Source organism: Dermacentor andersoni, chromosome 3 (genome assembly GCF_023375885.2).
Source record: "Dermacentor andersoni chromosome 3, qqDerAnde1_hic_scaffold, whole genome shotgun sequence".
In the NCBI taxonomy this organism is placed as follows: Eukaryota; Metazoa; Arthropoda; class Arachnida; order Ixodida; family Ixodidae; genus Dermacentor; species Dermacentor andersoni.
Window position 1 is genome coordinate 109065150 of NC_092816.1, and position 14386 is coordinate 109079535.

At 44.8% G+C, this 14386-nt stretch overlaps 1 protein-coding gene across 2 annotated transcripts in view; it reads right to left on the reverse strand.

Annotated features, from left to right (window-relative positions):
* Positions 1-305: 305 nt before the first annotated feature.
* The window catches only part of LOC126539693 (uncharacterized), a 31334-nt gene continuing 17253 nt past the window's right edge, over positions 306-14386 (reverse strand). For both annotated transcript variants that reach the window (XM_055075076.2, XM_050186560.3), the window contains exon 6: positions 306-8757. In XM_055075076.2, coding sequence (XP_054931051.2) covers positions 7594-8757 — 1164 coding nt within the window. In that variant the 3' untranslated portion in view covers positions 306-7593. The remainder of the gene's footprint in view (positions 8758-14386) is intronic.

Here is a 14386-nt window from a genome sequence, read left to right on the forward strand (position 1 = left end):
GTTCATACCCTAGTCTTAAGGTGGTAGGCAATTTTGGTTTGCAGATGACCAGTATACCCATTAGAAAGCAGTTTCGAAATACGAACTGCCGGAAATCTGAAATATGTGATCTTGGCCCTCTCGCATTTTATTGGAACATAGAGGCGCTTCTGGCATTATCCTGAAACACTCGCTGTTGTTGTTGACAAGCCGCAGTTCTTCCGTATAGGCTCTCTAGCACTGGGCTTCTGAAGGCCTGCGAGCACTAGATTAATGGTGTCCAGTAGTTGCAATGCTTCGAGCTGTTGGTACCTGCAGTCCAGACAGACAGACAAAGAACTTTAATTACAAGGTCCTGCGAAGCTTTGCCCTAGGGCAGAGCTGCGGGCAGCTCCCACAAAGGCGACTGGTAGGCTGAGCCTAACCGCCGCATCGTGGGCTCTCTGGACAGCCCAAGTTTGACATGAAAGTTTGGAGCACACAAATAGCCTTTACCAGAAAGCTGAGCACGATAAAAATTTGTTGAAATTTATCCATCAATTTATCACGAGTAGTGCCCCTTGCTGTGGAAGTCTGATGTTTTTCTGCAGATGCATGCAACCTAAACCGGTAAAAAGGCGTTGACGCGACACCCGCAAAATATATTTGAAGATTTAGGCCCCTCCTAGCTGGCCTCCAAAGTGTGCAGATTAATGCAAACTGAGAAACAAAAATTGCAGATGACTGGCCATAGTAAACACAAATAAGTTGTCTACTGAAGTGAGGTATATGTAAGGTAACATCTATAACTCTCAACAGTTATATTCAAAGCAAGTTCGGGGCTCTGATGCAGGCTGCAATGGTGGCTCTTTGATTAAAATTTTATTGAAAGCATGCCAGTGCACTTCACCATTGCCGCTCAAAAACAGTTGTGGAAATCCACTAAACACATTCGTCTCTTTTTGTGTATAAGCGCGAGACTGTGTCATATGATCCAACTTTAAACAAAAAGAAAATTATATTCTTGGGCTCTACTTGCCAAAACAATAACATGATTACGAAGCACACCATAATGGGGGACTCCAAATTAATTTTGATCACCTGGCGTTCTTAACGTGCACCTTATGCACAGTACACAAGTGCTATTGCATTCAAAATGTGGCCACCACGGCAAGGATAAAACCCGCACCCTCGAGCTCAGCAGTGCAACACCGTAGCCACTAAGCTACTGTAGCGGGTTCTATCCAACTTTTCATGTTAAAGTGTCTGTAACCCCGAGACTTACAAATCATGAACTTGTGCGCAATATGGTCATGACATGCAAATCTTGTCTGTGTTAACAAAAGTGATGGCAATGTCTAGCAAACAAAAAGTGGTAAAGCCCAATGCACAGAATTGCTGTAAAAAAAGAATACTTCTAAAGGACAAGTTATACATGTGGAAACCTCTCAATTTCCCTGAATACCATGTTTTTTTTTTTACAATAATGCTTGTAAATTGCCAGTTTCAGCTGCCAGCACATCACATAAGATAAAACAAAACAAACACACAGTTAAAACAAGGCACATCATGTACAGCACGTGACTCAGCATAATCATCCTCACAAATGCTGGCTTTGCTATAATGCCAAAAAATTACCCAATATTAGCCAACAGTACAATCATAATGGTAAAGATATTCATGGAATATTTGCTCTGTAAAAATTGTGACGAGTATCAACTCTTCAGTGCCCAGGCACAGATGATTATTACATCATTGCACCAATACACAAGGATCAGAATACGACACCTGGGACAGAAGCCACAGAAATTCTCTTGTTCTATGCAACACATAATTCACAAGTGTCTACAGCCATCATATGGGAACTTATCATGCCCAATTTCAGTTCCGAGATAAAGGTGCACCTGTGATCACATTACTCTCGCTTTTGTATCAACCCACAGCACACAAGAACAGAAAAGGCCAGACTAACCTTGAATGCACAGTACGAGTTCAGAGCATCTCTTTGCCTCCTGTAGTGTCCATCTAATTGCACAGCTGCAATCACGCCTGGCTGCTGTTCTTCCTATTTTGTAATCGCAACTATATAGGGACCGATCTCACGATGTCTGTCAGTGTTATATGGGATTATGATTCAAGCAATGTAGTGACAAACCCTATTGCCGAAGACACCTTTATATGCAATCTGTAGTGGAGGAAATAGGCTAAGAATGCTAATATAGTAGTACACCCCCGAACCACAGCACCACCTCAAACGACAGTGTCTACACCTTCAGCAGTCGCAAAGAAAACTTCCCTAAATGTGGCCTCCCAACAGCGGCCAGTTTCGTCCTCCTGGCATCGTAGAATTGGGGTCCAGCATATCCGACTTTGAATGAACTACGGTGCAATTGCATAGGAGTCTTTCTCAGGCGGAAGGGCAATTTTCAGTAGCACCTAGAAGAGCACGCATTCCCATTTTTATCAGACGGACATGTAAAATTCTCTTTTTTCACAAGCGATAGCGATGGTTCAGGGGCTAGATAGCAGACGGCCGCAGCATGCCTATGTCGGTGAAGTAGGCTAAAAATGCTGGGAGCACTAAAATGTTCTTGGCACATATGCAACTGAAAACGATTTTGGTTAACTTACTAAATTAATGCTGCCCTCACATGAAAGGTTCCTACAGCAGTGCACATTTTGCAATTATGAGTCTGGTTCCCACTCCTAATTATTATTTTTTGGTTTAAAGACATACACACTTGGAAGAGAGGAAAGGAAAAGCAAAGCGCAGTCTGGCACGTGACACCGAAAGGGGCATAATGCCTGCCTACAGGACTACTGGAAGTAAGTCACAAGGACACCAATCACATTCATAGTGTCATCTTTTTCATAGCATACCTTCAACCATCTCTTTTCGAAAATTGTGGTTCCTGTTCTACAGAGTTGTTAAATCAACATCTTAGTTTCCACAAATGTGGAGGTTATGCGTTTTTTGTGTAACACATCTACATTTCTCGGCTAACACCTGCACCATGTAAGCCAAGGGTATAGTCCAAGCCACGTACTACTGTCCAATAGGCAAAGTGCTTTTCTTTTTAATGAAGTACAGAGTATTTTTCAATGTACATGCTGCTAAAGTCACATGTGCACAGGGCAGCTACCATTGCTCATTCAAACAGCACATATGGGTAAGTAATCTTATGTAAAAGGCTTACTCGGGTGCCAGTACTATGCTGTCCATTTATTTCACAGAGTGCACACAATGGAATGTTGATTCCAAGTGCTGCAAGTGCAAATAAATAGCATGACTCATTTTGTCAATCTGATGTTTCAAGAAACATAACTCTGGCTGGATCAATAACTCAAAAAGTGACACTGAAGATGTAATGCTGTTCACATTTCACTCCAAGCAAAGATGTCAGCATCATGCACACGCATTCGTCATGGTAGCGCCATCTTGTCCCACAGAGTTTAACCTGAGAGGACATAGCTGTTATTACAGTGACCAACCATGTTCCACTTGGCTGTAGGTGTAAAAAGTCGGCAGCGACGTAGTTGGCAACACGCAATCCACTTTTCTTACTTTCCTTCCAGAGCCCTCCATTACGGCAAAGCCTGATAACACACTATGCAGTTTTGGGATGTTACATTTTACAATTTTTAATGCAATCAAATTTGAAATGATCTTGAAGTTTTAGAGAAAAGTAAAAGGGTAACTTTACAGCAGCTGTCTACTAGACCCACTGTACCAAGTTCCCTGCATGAGTGACACTGTGCATGAAAAACATTTGTGAGAACAGTAACCTTTCAGTGTCTGTATCCAAAAGACAGGCTGTTTTAGGTAGTAAAACTGCACAGTTAGAAGTTGAGCTGCACCATCGCCACGTACAGGCCTGAAAGTATAAAACTGTTGTTTCAGCAGAACCTTTATATGTGGCACATCCCTCGTGGTCATGCCCCCACTGAGATCCAACCAGAACCACAACTGGCTGTGCATGTTGCAGACAAATCTCCTAATTGCCTCTTGGTCACATCAATGACACTTACATATGAACACCGCACAGTTGTTCATCCTTGTGCTGTCTTTTGAGCAGAAACCAGCACAGCAGGCCAAACAGTGTCATATGAACTCGAGCAGCACACAGCTGAACTTCACTTACGTTGAATTCCACTTGTCATGCTTTAGTGGCTACATAAATCCTCGAATGATGCCTTGATCTTGCAAGAAATGATTTCCCACAATAGGTCAGAGCGCAAGTCACCACACGCAGCTTCCATGAGTGGTATGATGTGCCATAGAAGTTCTTGTTGAATCCATGCCTCAAAGGCAAAGAGTAGTGATCTGTTGTGGGAGCGAGTTGATTAAAAAAGGCCTGTGAAACCTGCATACTCAAATGTGCTATCCATCATCTATTTTTTTCTTGCCCCTTTTTCCTCTGCACCAGGGCCAAGGAACAGCTTACAGCATGCTGGCTCAGCCCGTTTACTCTCCCTCTCAAATTTCTTTTCTCCCTCTCAAATCAAGCAGAAAAAATCACACTGCTCCACCATTGATAACAGCCATTACATGCAGCAACCAGAAATGGCACTATCATACTTCTAGTTGGATCTACTCGAAAATAGAGCGATGAAGCTATCTACTGTAGTGCAAGTTGATCCAGAACTGGAAAATGGGACCCCGATCCGGACTAACCAACGAAGGGCAGGCTCTTCACGACAGAGGAACAAAATGCAGTTCAGCTCAACCAGTGTAATTCAACTTCACTCTTCACGCTTGCCACCACTTCCATTTTCGAAGCATGGGAATGAGTTCACAACACTTGTGCTTTAACATTGTTATGAAGCAAGGTAGCTAGCCAGACATATGGCTTCCGAAATCATGCAGGTCACACTGTGCAAATAAAAATTGCCAGAGAGGCCATGGTTTGACAGCTTGCATGCGCTTATGTTTGAACACATTAGCATGGGTCAACGTCGAGTTATTTCTCAATGTTGTTACAAATGAGGCTTCATTTTTTTATGGCACTATGACTTGTATGCAGAAGGAAAGATCTGTTCGCGAATATCACTGCAGTGGCACAGTGATGATAAGTGCAGACCTTCTGGAAGTTTCTGTGTATTCAATAGTAAGCCACAAATGCCATAAAAAGACAATACGTTGGTTGGAGGCAACATAATAGTACAACATACCTTACAAATAGATTCAATCCACGCTTTCTAAAATCAAAGGAATGCTAATCGATCAGCGTTTATCAAGAATCCTTACAGTCACAGGGGAAGCACTTGGAGTGATAGCAGTGATAAGCAAATAGATCAGAAAACTTTGACAACAGATGCAGTTTTTTCATGCTTAGAAATGCAGTACCCAACCAGCTTTAGTCAACAACAAATTGGTGCAGATGATCCAAGAGAAAGTACCCAAGATGTTATTGGTATTACTGTTGCTTTTTATGCATTTTAGTTTCGCCCTTCATAATAAGATTTCCCAATGTCTGGCAATTCCCCAAAAATATCAAAATAGCAACTAAAACCAACTTGGTCACCGTTCACAGAGAGCAGCAGCCATACTTCAGATACTTTAGATCCATGTGCTTTTAAATTAAACACTAGCATTCAACTTTGATTTGAAATAACATCAAACTGACTGAAATTGTTGACAACAGTGAATTAAAGCAGTCCAACAGTTTACAGCAATGTTTAGCAGTTTTGGCAGTTTTGATTACACTCTGCAAGAGTCGAAGGGAATTTTTTTTTACTTTGATGGCTTTATTTTGTCAAGAAGCATTCAGATCCTCAGTGGATTTTGTTGGATGCAACTATTTACGAATGCTAAAAAAAAGTATTTCATCATTTCAAGCATTCCCATTATTGCACTTACGTAAAAGCAGTTTTCGTTTTTCCACACTGGTGAATTTCAGACAAGAGTTATACAATTTTATTATTTTTGAACTTCGCATGCCTGCATTATGCAAGTGAACCATAAAACATTACTTGGCTTGAGCAATTCATAGAAATGTGAAAAGTTTGTTTTGCATGCATAGTTTTTTTTTCACAAACAAAGAAGCTCTTGTAAAAGCAACTTAGCGGACTGGAGCTTGTTTGCAGGTACAAGTTGCCTGAGGATGTGCAATACCACCATACGTTTGATATCCTCACACATTTGCTCTCCTCGAAAGAGCACATATGCATTGCAGCGCTCGCTAAAAGGGAAGCTATGGCATGTTGAGCATACAATTGTAGCTTAATAAATATGGAGTGGGAAATTAGCCGTCAAGGAACACCATCTCACAGAAAGCACACACATACACTAACTAGCACTGTCACCCTACATAGATGCACCTTTCTGCTTCACACTTTGCTGAACGGAGGCATTCTTGTCGCCTCCAAAAGCTGACCAGTGTTGACGAAAAGAAAATGAGATTCAAAATGAGATATTGGGAATGTTAACACCCCAGAAATAGGTTGTTTTCAGGGCCGGAATAAAGCAAAGCTATTCCAACCTGTCTTTGCCCCAAATCCGCCCTCCGTGATGGGTCGAAATGGCCCGGGCTCCGCCCATATGGGCGAGCACTGTACCCATTTGTGTGAAGCCCAGGCCATTTTGACCTCTCACCGGGGACTAATGGTGGATCTGGAATAAAAACATGCTGGTATAGTTTTACATTATCCCGGCCCATATCGCGTTGCAAAAAAAAATGCTAACCAATGATGATCATTTATACTTGAATTTGATAAAGTGGCTGAACTGGCCGATGCACGTTTTGCGTAACGCAATTAAATAAAAAATTCCTGCCAAAACATTAAAATGCGAATAGGCAATGAACACTCTGGTCCCATTTCTTGAACACATGCATGTAATGTATATAGTCATCAAAAAAATATGTATGTATCACTTATCATGTTATGAAACAATAAAGGTTCAAGCACAGGAAGATAAAATTATATTTCCCGATTACCTAGCAATAGTCCTGCTGCTTTTAGATTAGCTTCTTAAATTTAGTCAGCAACACAGATAACACAAAAAATGAAACAAGTTTAAAACTGTATGAAGCCAACAGACAATGAATCCAAGGAAAGCAATGGGGAAAGTTTCTAAACTGTAACATTGTAGGTAAACAACACTTAAATTTGGGCTATACATAAAATGTTTAATAATGGAAGCGAGGAAGAAAAATGAAAGACAAGTTTCTGTTCATAATTAGGCTTATGGCAAGTTTAATTATTAGTTACTAATTTCACAGCTCAATTTTTTTTAACTGTTCCATTTCTTTCATACTGTTCTTCGCTTCATGTAGTATCTACTAAATATTGAGCCCCTCAGTGCCCCTGATGTTTAAAACTAGCAGTTTAGCACCTTGATATCCTCCATGCACACGAAATGACCTTTTGTGTGATCATTTAAGCTCGAACTTTCTTGATTACTAGCCAAAGCACCACACCGGTACAAATAATGTACTTGAGCATTCGCTTCAAGTGCCTCATGCATGACTCGCACAAATCTTGGGTATGTAGAATTGCTTACGCCTACTCACTGCTCCTATGACATAAACTACACTAAAAAGCTATCAGTTCATTTCACACAAGGAAGGAACACCATCACTGATCAGTCCTTCAATGTCGGAGGTGAATGGGAGCCCACGCACTCACAGGCACTCAAAATGGAGCAGCTGGGTGCGAAGTCGATTGTCCTCCACGTGCTTTGCAGTGTAGCCGTTCCTGGCACCGACTGTCGTGTGACGCACTGCGGCAGTGCTTCTGCAAGGTGCACGAAGCATCAGGTGGCCGGAAACCCTGCGCCTCCAGCCGAGCCACCTGCCTCGCAACACTCTGTCGTGGAATGGTATGCACTGCCTCCCCATACGGCTGCACAGTCACAGAGCCGTTTGGCTTCGGTTCAGCCCCGGCGATCTCTGTCGTCCGCTGTTTGTTCGTTTTTGAGGAGGCAGACGCTGACGAAGAAGAACGAGGCGACTCCGCCTGATGGTCCGACACATCACTACTGGGCTGTTCTGTCCTCACAGGCCTGCATTTGACCGTGATGACCACAGGGCAGGCAGAGGTAAGAGTCTTGGGCGTCGACGTGGCCGTCGGAAGGTCTAGGGAGCAGGGCCGCACCACGTCCCTCACCATCCCTGCAGTGGGCACAGCTGCTTCTGATGCAATGTGGGCTCCTGATAGGTTGCGCACTTCGCTGCAGCCTTCCGGCACTCTCCGTAAGACTGAGCTGTCCCATGAGGGGAGTGAGAACAGCTTTCTCTTGCCCGTTTTCTTTCTTGTGGCCTTGTCTTCTGCACTCTCCTGGCGGGCAGCAGAAGAGTGCTGAGCCTCTAGTGGAGGAGCAGGCAGTCGTTCGAGTCCACCACCATTTTCGGGCAGCTGCTGGGTACCCTGTGGGGAAGCGCTCACAGCCTTGGCTTCCCTAGTTCGGTTCTTGTCCGACTCCATGCCTGAGCTGTGGCCGAGACAGCAGGACGTTGCGATGCCTTCGGCCGACGACGATGCTCCAGCTGTGGGGGACTTCTTGGAAGCCTTGCGTTTTGGCATAGAAAAGCGCTTGAGCCTTTGCAGCGTCCTGTCTAAGGGGTGCCTCGCCCTGGGTGGGTCTGTGGCAGCAGCGGCTGCTGGCTGTGGAACTTGGCCGACTTCCGGGGCATCTGCGGAAGCGCTGGACTCGCTGCTGGTGGGACTGAATGCACCTTGACGGTCGTCAACGCTCGCAGTGCAGCTTGAACTCGTCTCACTTCCGCCTTCTTCACCTTCCCCACCCCAGGAAGTTGGGTCAGGGTACACATTGTTGTTTTGACTTGAAGGAGGGCCCTGGAAAGAAAGGCGGCAGCAGTCCAGTCAACAACCAAGTCACAAAGCAAGCTGCACATGCTCAGCTTCAAGCTACTATTTTAGCAACTAAAGAAGCAGCGTAAGTCTTTGAAGAGCTGTATCTTCATGAAATGGCAGGATGGCATTCACCTTAATGTAGCATGAAGCAACAGACTGAGCCTATGCACATTCTTCTGAAGTCCACAATTCCTTCACTGTGTCTTGCAGACTTCCACACAGCTCATTGTTTGCACTCCACAAGTGAAAGGCTGCAAAGTGAACTAATCCGACGAAAAATGTTTGTCAGAACCTTCAAGTACAGCTACTAACAACAACAGTGCCCTGCTTCAAATTTATACAAATTAACACACTCCTTTTTTTCCAATAAAAATGTTTTTAACATGAAGTGCGTTTTTCATTTTCCTGTTTCGCCACCATTCATGTTAGAACAAGACGAATAAGAGCAAAGCTCCATTCACCTCATGTGCACAGCTGGCAACAAATTACTGAACATGTTTCTGTTCCCTTCCATAAGTAGAGGAGGCACAATATGTTTCAAATCACAGAAATACATAATGCTGTGATGACTTTGCTTATACTGCATTTACCAGCATAAAAAGGTAAAGCAACCCCGAAAGGAAAAAAAAAAGCCGAGCATGCTCTGCAGTATTGGATTGAAAAGTGAAACGGAAGCGTGGTTATGTTTGTCGAATAGTATGTCATGCCGGTTCAAATGTGCAGTTCCCATAATGAACGTATATCTTTCCCCAAAAATTTTCGAAAAGTTGTGGGGTGGGTGCATTCACTATGCGGGATAAAATGTTTAACAATCTTTCTGTGGCCATCGTTAAAAGGTAGGGAAGACACAGTACGATTTGGCATCCGATGCGCCACAACCGAGGCGTTTTGCCGTGTCATAGTGCCGGATCGGATGCCTGCACACGCCGAGTGTCCGATCCGGCACTATGGCACGGCAAAACACCTGGGACCCGGTTGCCGTTCTGGCATGTCAGATACCATATCAGACGCCATATCAACCAGTGTGTCTCCTACTTCAGGGTGTAACCATTACGTGAGGAAAAGATAAAACTCCCTTTTTGAGTGGGAAAGTTGGGAGTGCATTCATTACTCAAGTAAATATGGTAGCTTTTTCTTATAGAATGTACAAACACTAAATCTGCCCATTTTTCTCTAAATTATGATAGCCAAACTAGGGGTACTGTTTCAGGCTCCTAAATTCATGTCTATATGATAAATATTTCACTGTCCCAAATAGCAGTTCCAGTATTCACAACTGTAGCACAGCAGCAGAAAGCCTCCAATATGTTTTATACCTTCTATGCTTGAAAATAAGATATAAGAAATATCGAGATACAATCAAACTCACAAGAAAATGCCTATCACTTTTATATAGAGCATAATTCGATATAAGCCTGCTAAAGAATTGGGCATCATAAAAGCACTCTATTGATGAAACTAGCCTAGTTTCGCAAGAAATAGTCCTGTATTTTCCTCTGCTTGGGCAATTTCGCTGCCTGCGATGCACGCACTTCTCCACATTGTCTAAAGAGTTGGGGCAGCTGAGGCCGCAACCTTCCACATTCACGCAGAAGCGCCGCACTAGTGCGAGTGGACCAATCACCTCGAGAATGATGTTGGCAAAGTATCGTTGTTGCTTTCTTCATTGTGCCCACTATCACTTATGCTCGGTACGATGTCCACAATGTAGTCTTCATTTTCAGGCTCTCCTGTGGTCGCGACACCATCATCCGCACTCACAAACTCATCGACCGTTCATCCGCCAGCGGCTTGCAGAAATTCTGACAGCTCGCTCCGAACTTCAGCGACACCAGCAATGGCTTTGTCACACTCACCGGAATTTTCAAAGTCACCACCGGGCACACGGAAGCCGGCACACGTCTGAAGCAATTTCGGATGAACCACTTGCACACAGCCACCTCCATGTCGCCGCGCGTATGCATCGAGCGCCACGAGCACCGGGTCCTGTGTTTGTCCACTTTAGCCTTAATCTTCCCCTTATTCTTCCTTCAAGATCGTGCTGAAAGTGCTCCTCGAAATCTCACATGCTGTGGCAACATCCGACTTCTCACCACATTCGACTCGATCCACAATTTCGAGCTTCACGGCGAAAGGCAAATTTTATTGCTTTGCGTTAGCCATCACGGCAGCACAAGCGGGGGAAGGCCCACATGGTGCAAACACAATGAACCAGAAAAGCAGCGAGACCACTCGCACTTCCCCCATTTTGCACAACGAGGGCACAAAAGCCTCTGATTGGCTGTCTGAGTAAGCGCTGCGGGTGGGCCAGGATCATTTTTTGCAGGGGGGTGTCCATGGCTCGCATGACGCGGCGTGGTCACGGTAGGTAGAGCGCGTGGATGGAGCCGCGCCACTGGGTTTCCTCGCCGCCATGAGGGAAAACCAATTTCTGGGGGCACTTTTGCTCCGCTTAACGTTCACTATATAGGGAGTCACTGTTATTTTCGTTCAACGTAAGCGTTATTTTTGCTATATACATGTATACTCATGATAGCTATACTGTGTTCAGAAATTCTTCGATATACAAGGTAGTTTTATGTAAACGGGTTCGATATAGTCAGGTTCGAGTTTAAGAGGGTTTACTGTAAACCCTCATTACCTCAAAGCTGTAAAAGCTAGAAAACATTTCAAGATAAGTGGAGTTTCGAGATAAACGACGCCACTAAAACAGAAGCCCTGCGGCTGCACATATACCCCATGAAGCCTTTCCAAAACGCCGCCAGTAATATCCATGGTCACTTTCGCATGCATTGGCGCCAGACACATTGGCGTTCACAGGCAGCGGCGTTACTGGCTCTGTGGCAAGACAGTGTCCTTGGCACAGTGTCACCATGATTTATCTCAATGCAATATTTGAAGTCAGTCACTTGAGCACAACTGCTTAAACACATCCAAAATGCTGGTGCTGCTACTCTCTGCATTGCAATGAATTCCATACAATTCCACATCGAAAACCCAAACTGAACTACAGAAAAGTGCAAGAGCCATGCCTTTAGCAGACACCCACAAGTGACGCGGCATTTACGCCTCACCATCGTGCAAGCATGAAGCGAGCGTCCTTATCAAGTAGCAATCTTGCTGAAATGCTGTGGGCTCGCAGCATCATCGCAATAGCCAAGGAAGTTCACAGAGCCTCCTAGACGTAGAAAAATGTAGATTATTCTGACGTTTGGGACAATGAAGGCAGATAGAGTGTAATCAAGAAAGTCCCCAGAACTTCTGAATCTATAAGCATGAAGATCAGAGAAATCCGTGTAGCACTACTCATCATTTGCACGGTGCCTGAATAATTGCAACACCAGAGCTGCCTCTAGTATTTATTGTAGGAAACTCTACGGTTCAGACCTTCTGTATTTTGCAGAAAAGATGGAAAGAAAATCTTTCACAAAACACAGGTCCACTGTTATACTGAGAACCTCATTGGTATTCAGAAGGGTGCACGAATAATCAAATATTTAATTTTGAATCGAATAGCGAACACACAATTTGATTCACGAATCGAATATCTAATATTTAATTCCTGGAATATTTGATCTTTCGAATATCAGTACCTCCGGTGAATGACCTAAACCTGGTCAGTGCCTTGACGCTCCCATAGCACGCAATCTTTATGAGTACAAGGTTTTATGAGGTTGAATGGAACGATCAAAACAATTAACACTATGTGAACAGAGGGAACAACAAAAGCAGCCCGTGTGGAAAACACAGAAGCATGTGTGAAGATTGGGCCGATGGCATGCTGATCACATCGAATATGCAAGTTCAGAGTTCATGCATGCAGATTCACACAGTTCGAAGCATTCTACCCATACGTGAACACATAGACCAACTTGGCACGCATGCTCACGATAGTTGCCGGCTGGTTGACCACAGACCTGTATGCTGGTTCAGTGGCCATCAATCTATCCCTCATATGTGATGTTGCGTCCAATTACTGATGAGCCACCTGTAGGAATATATTAGTGGCAAGTTTTCAACAACAGTCTGCGCCCCGCTATCAGATCAGCGGGAGACTAATTTTCGTCACGGCCACACGAGTGACCACACTGTCTAGCCCGTTAGGCCCAATCGGAGCTGTGTCGTCGGGTGTTGGCGACTAAAATTACGGTTACCAAATCAACGCAGATCTATTCATTGTGGTTGCACGGCCCTTTGGAAGCTGACAACCCACCTCACCAACGAAAGCGAGTGCCCAGTATGACCACTGCATGTTCATGGCCGCCATCTTTGCGCAATACCATATGGCGGCCTCCGATTCCAAACGCTGCGTTCGTAAGGGCGCAACGGTCTCTTTTCGTAGCTTCGAGCGACCCATCACAAGACTACCTTGGATTCACATGGCAGGCTCAAACATGTCCTGTGACAATGCCCTGATCCCCGGCTGCAGACGCGTTTACACAGACGGCGAATGGATGTGCACAGAGAAAAAAGGGGGGGGGGGGGGGGGGGCATCGTGCGAACTTGCCATGGGACCTCCCATTTGAGAGCTCTTTACTGTCGGCATTGACAACTACACAGAGTGGTGTCGCCTGACATGATGCACATTCCCCATTGTTGTCTGTCGTGCAAATAGGCCTCAACGAGCTGACGATAACCCACAGAAACCACCTGCCATGAAGACAGAAAAACCTTTTCTTCTGTTTTCTGGAAGAAACCTGGAAAGCAATACTTTCTTGTGAAATACCGTATTTACTCGCATAATGATCGCACTCGCGTGATAATCGCACCCCTGAATTTTGTGGTCAAAATCCAATCTTTTTTTTAATTTCCCGTGTAATGATCGCACCCCGAACTTGCCGCAGCGATATGTCCTGTGCCAATTTAGCTAATAATGATCGCGCTTACCATCTGTCGAATGCTACGCGAATGACTCTTCCAAGACAAACCAAGCGGTCTGCACGCACCAAACATTCTTAAGTAGATGCCTCATTTCATTACTTCCATCACTTTCAGCACTTCCATGACTAAAAAAAGCTGCAACCAAACTTGCCTTTATTATGTGTAGGCCTTATAATGGTTGTGGTCAACAACAACAAAAAAGGCGCCTTTCAATTCTTCTCATCTGCACTCGTGGGCATGCAACAAATCGCGAGCGGCAACGATAGTAGCCACCAATGATAGTAGCCACGTTTACACTGATACGTTAAAAGTGTATCCTATTCATACGCCGACGCTTGTAACACAGCTAATATATTCGCCCACCCTTAGCGGAAACGTGCCGTGTTAGGATTATAGTGAAGACAGATGCCGCATTTTCCGCAGCATGCTGACCATGTGTTTCTATGTCACTGGCAGCTGTTACGTTTCGCCTACGACGCGCGGATGCAACGGACGCCGGGGCTTCGTTCAAAGCGGCGGACATTCAGCGCCGCCGATACGCCTCCCCGCCGCGCGCGTCCAGGCATGTTTCAATGCCACGTGTCTTCAAGTGTGCGTGTGTGTGTGTGTGTGCATGTTGGTGCCCACGCTTGTCAAAGCGCGGCAGCCGGGGAGAGGAGCTCCCCAAGTGTGAAGCGAGGAGGTCTGACAGGCGCCGGCCCGGCGGATGCGTCACTACACTCGTCTCAAA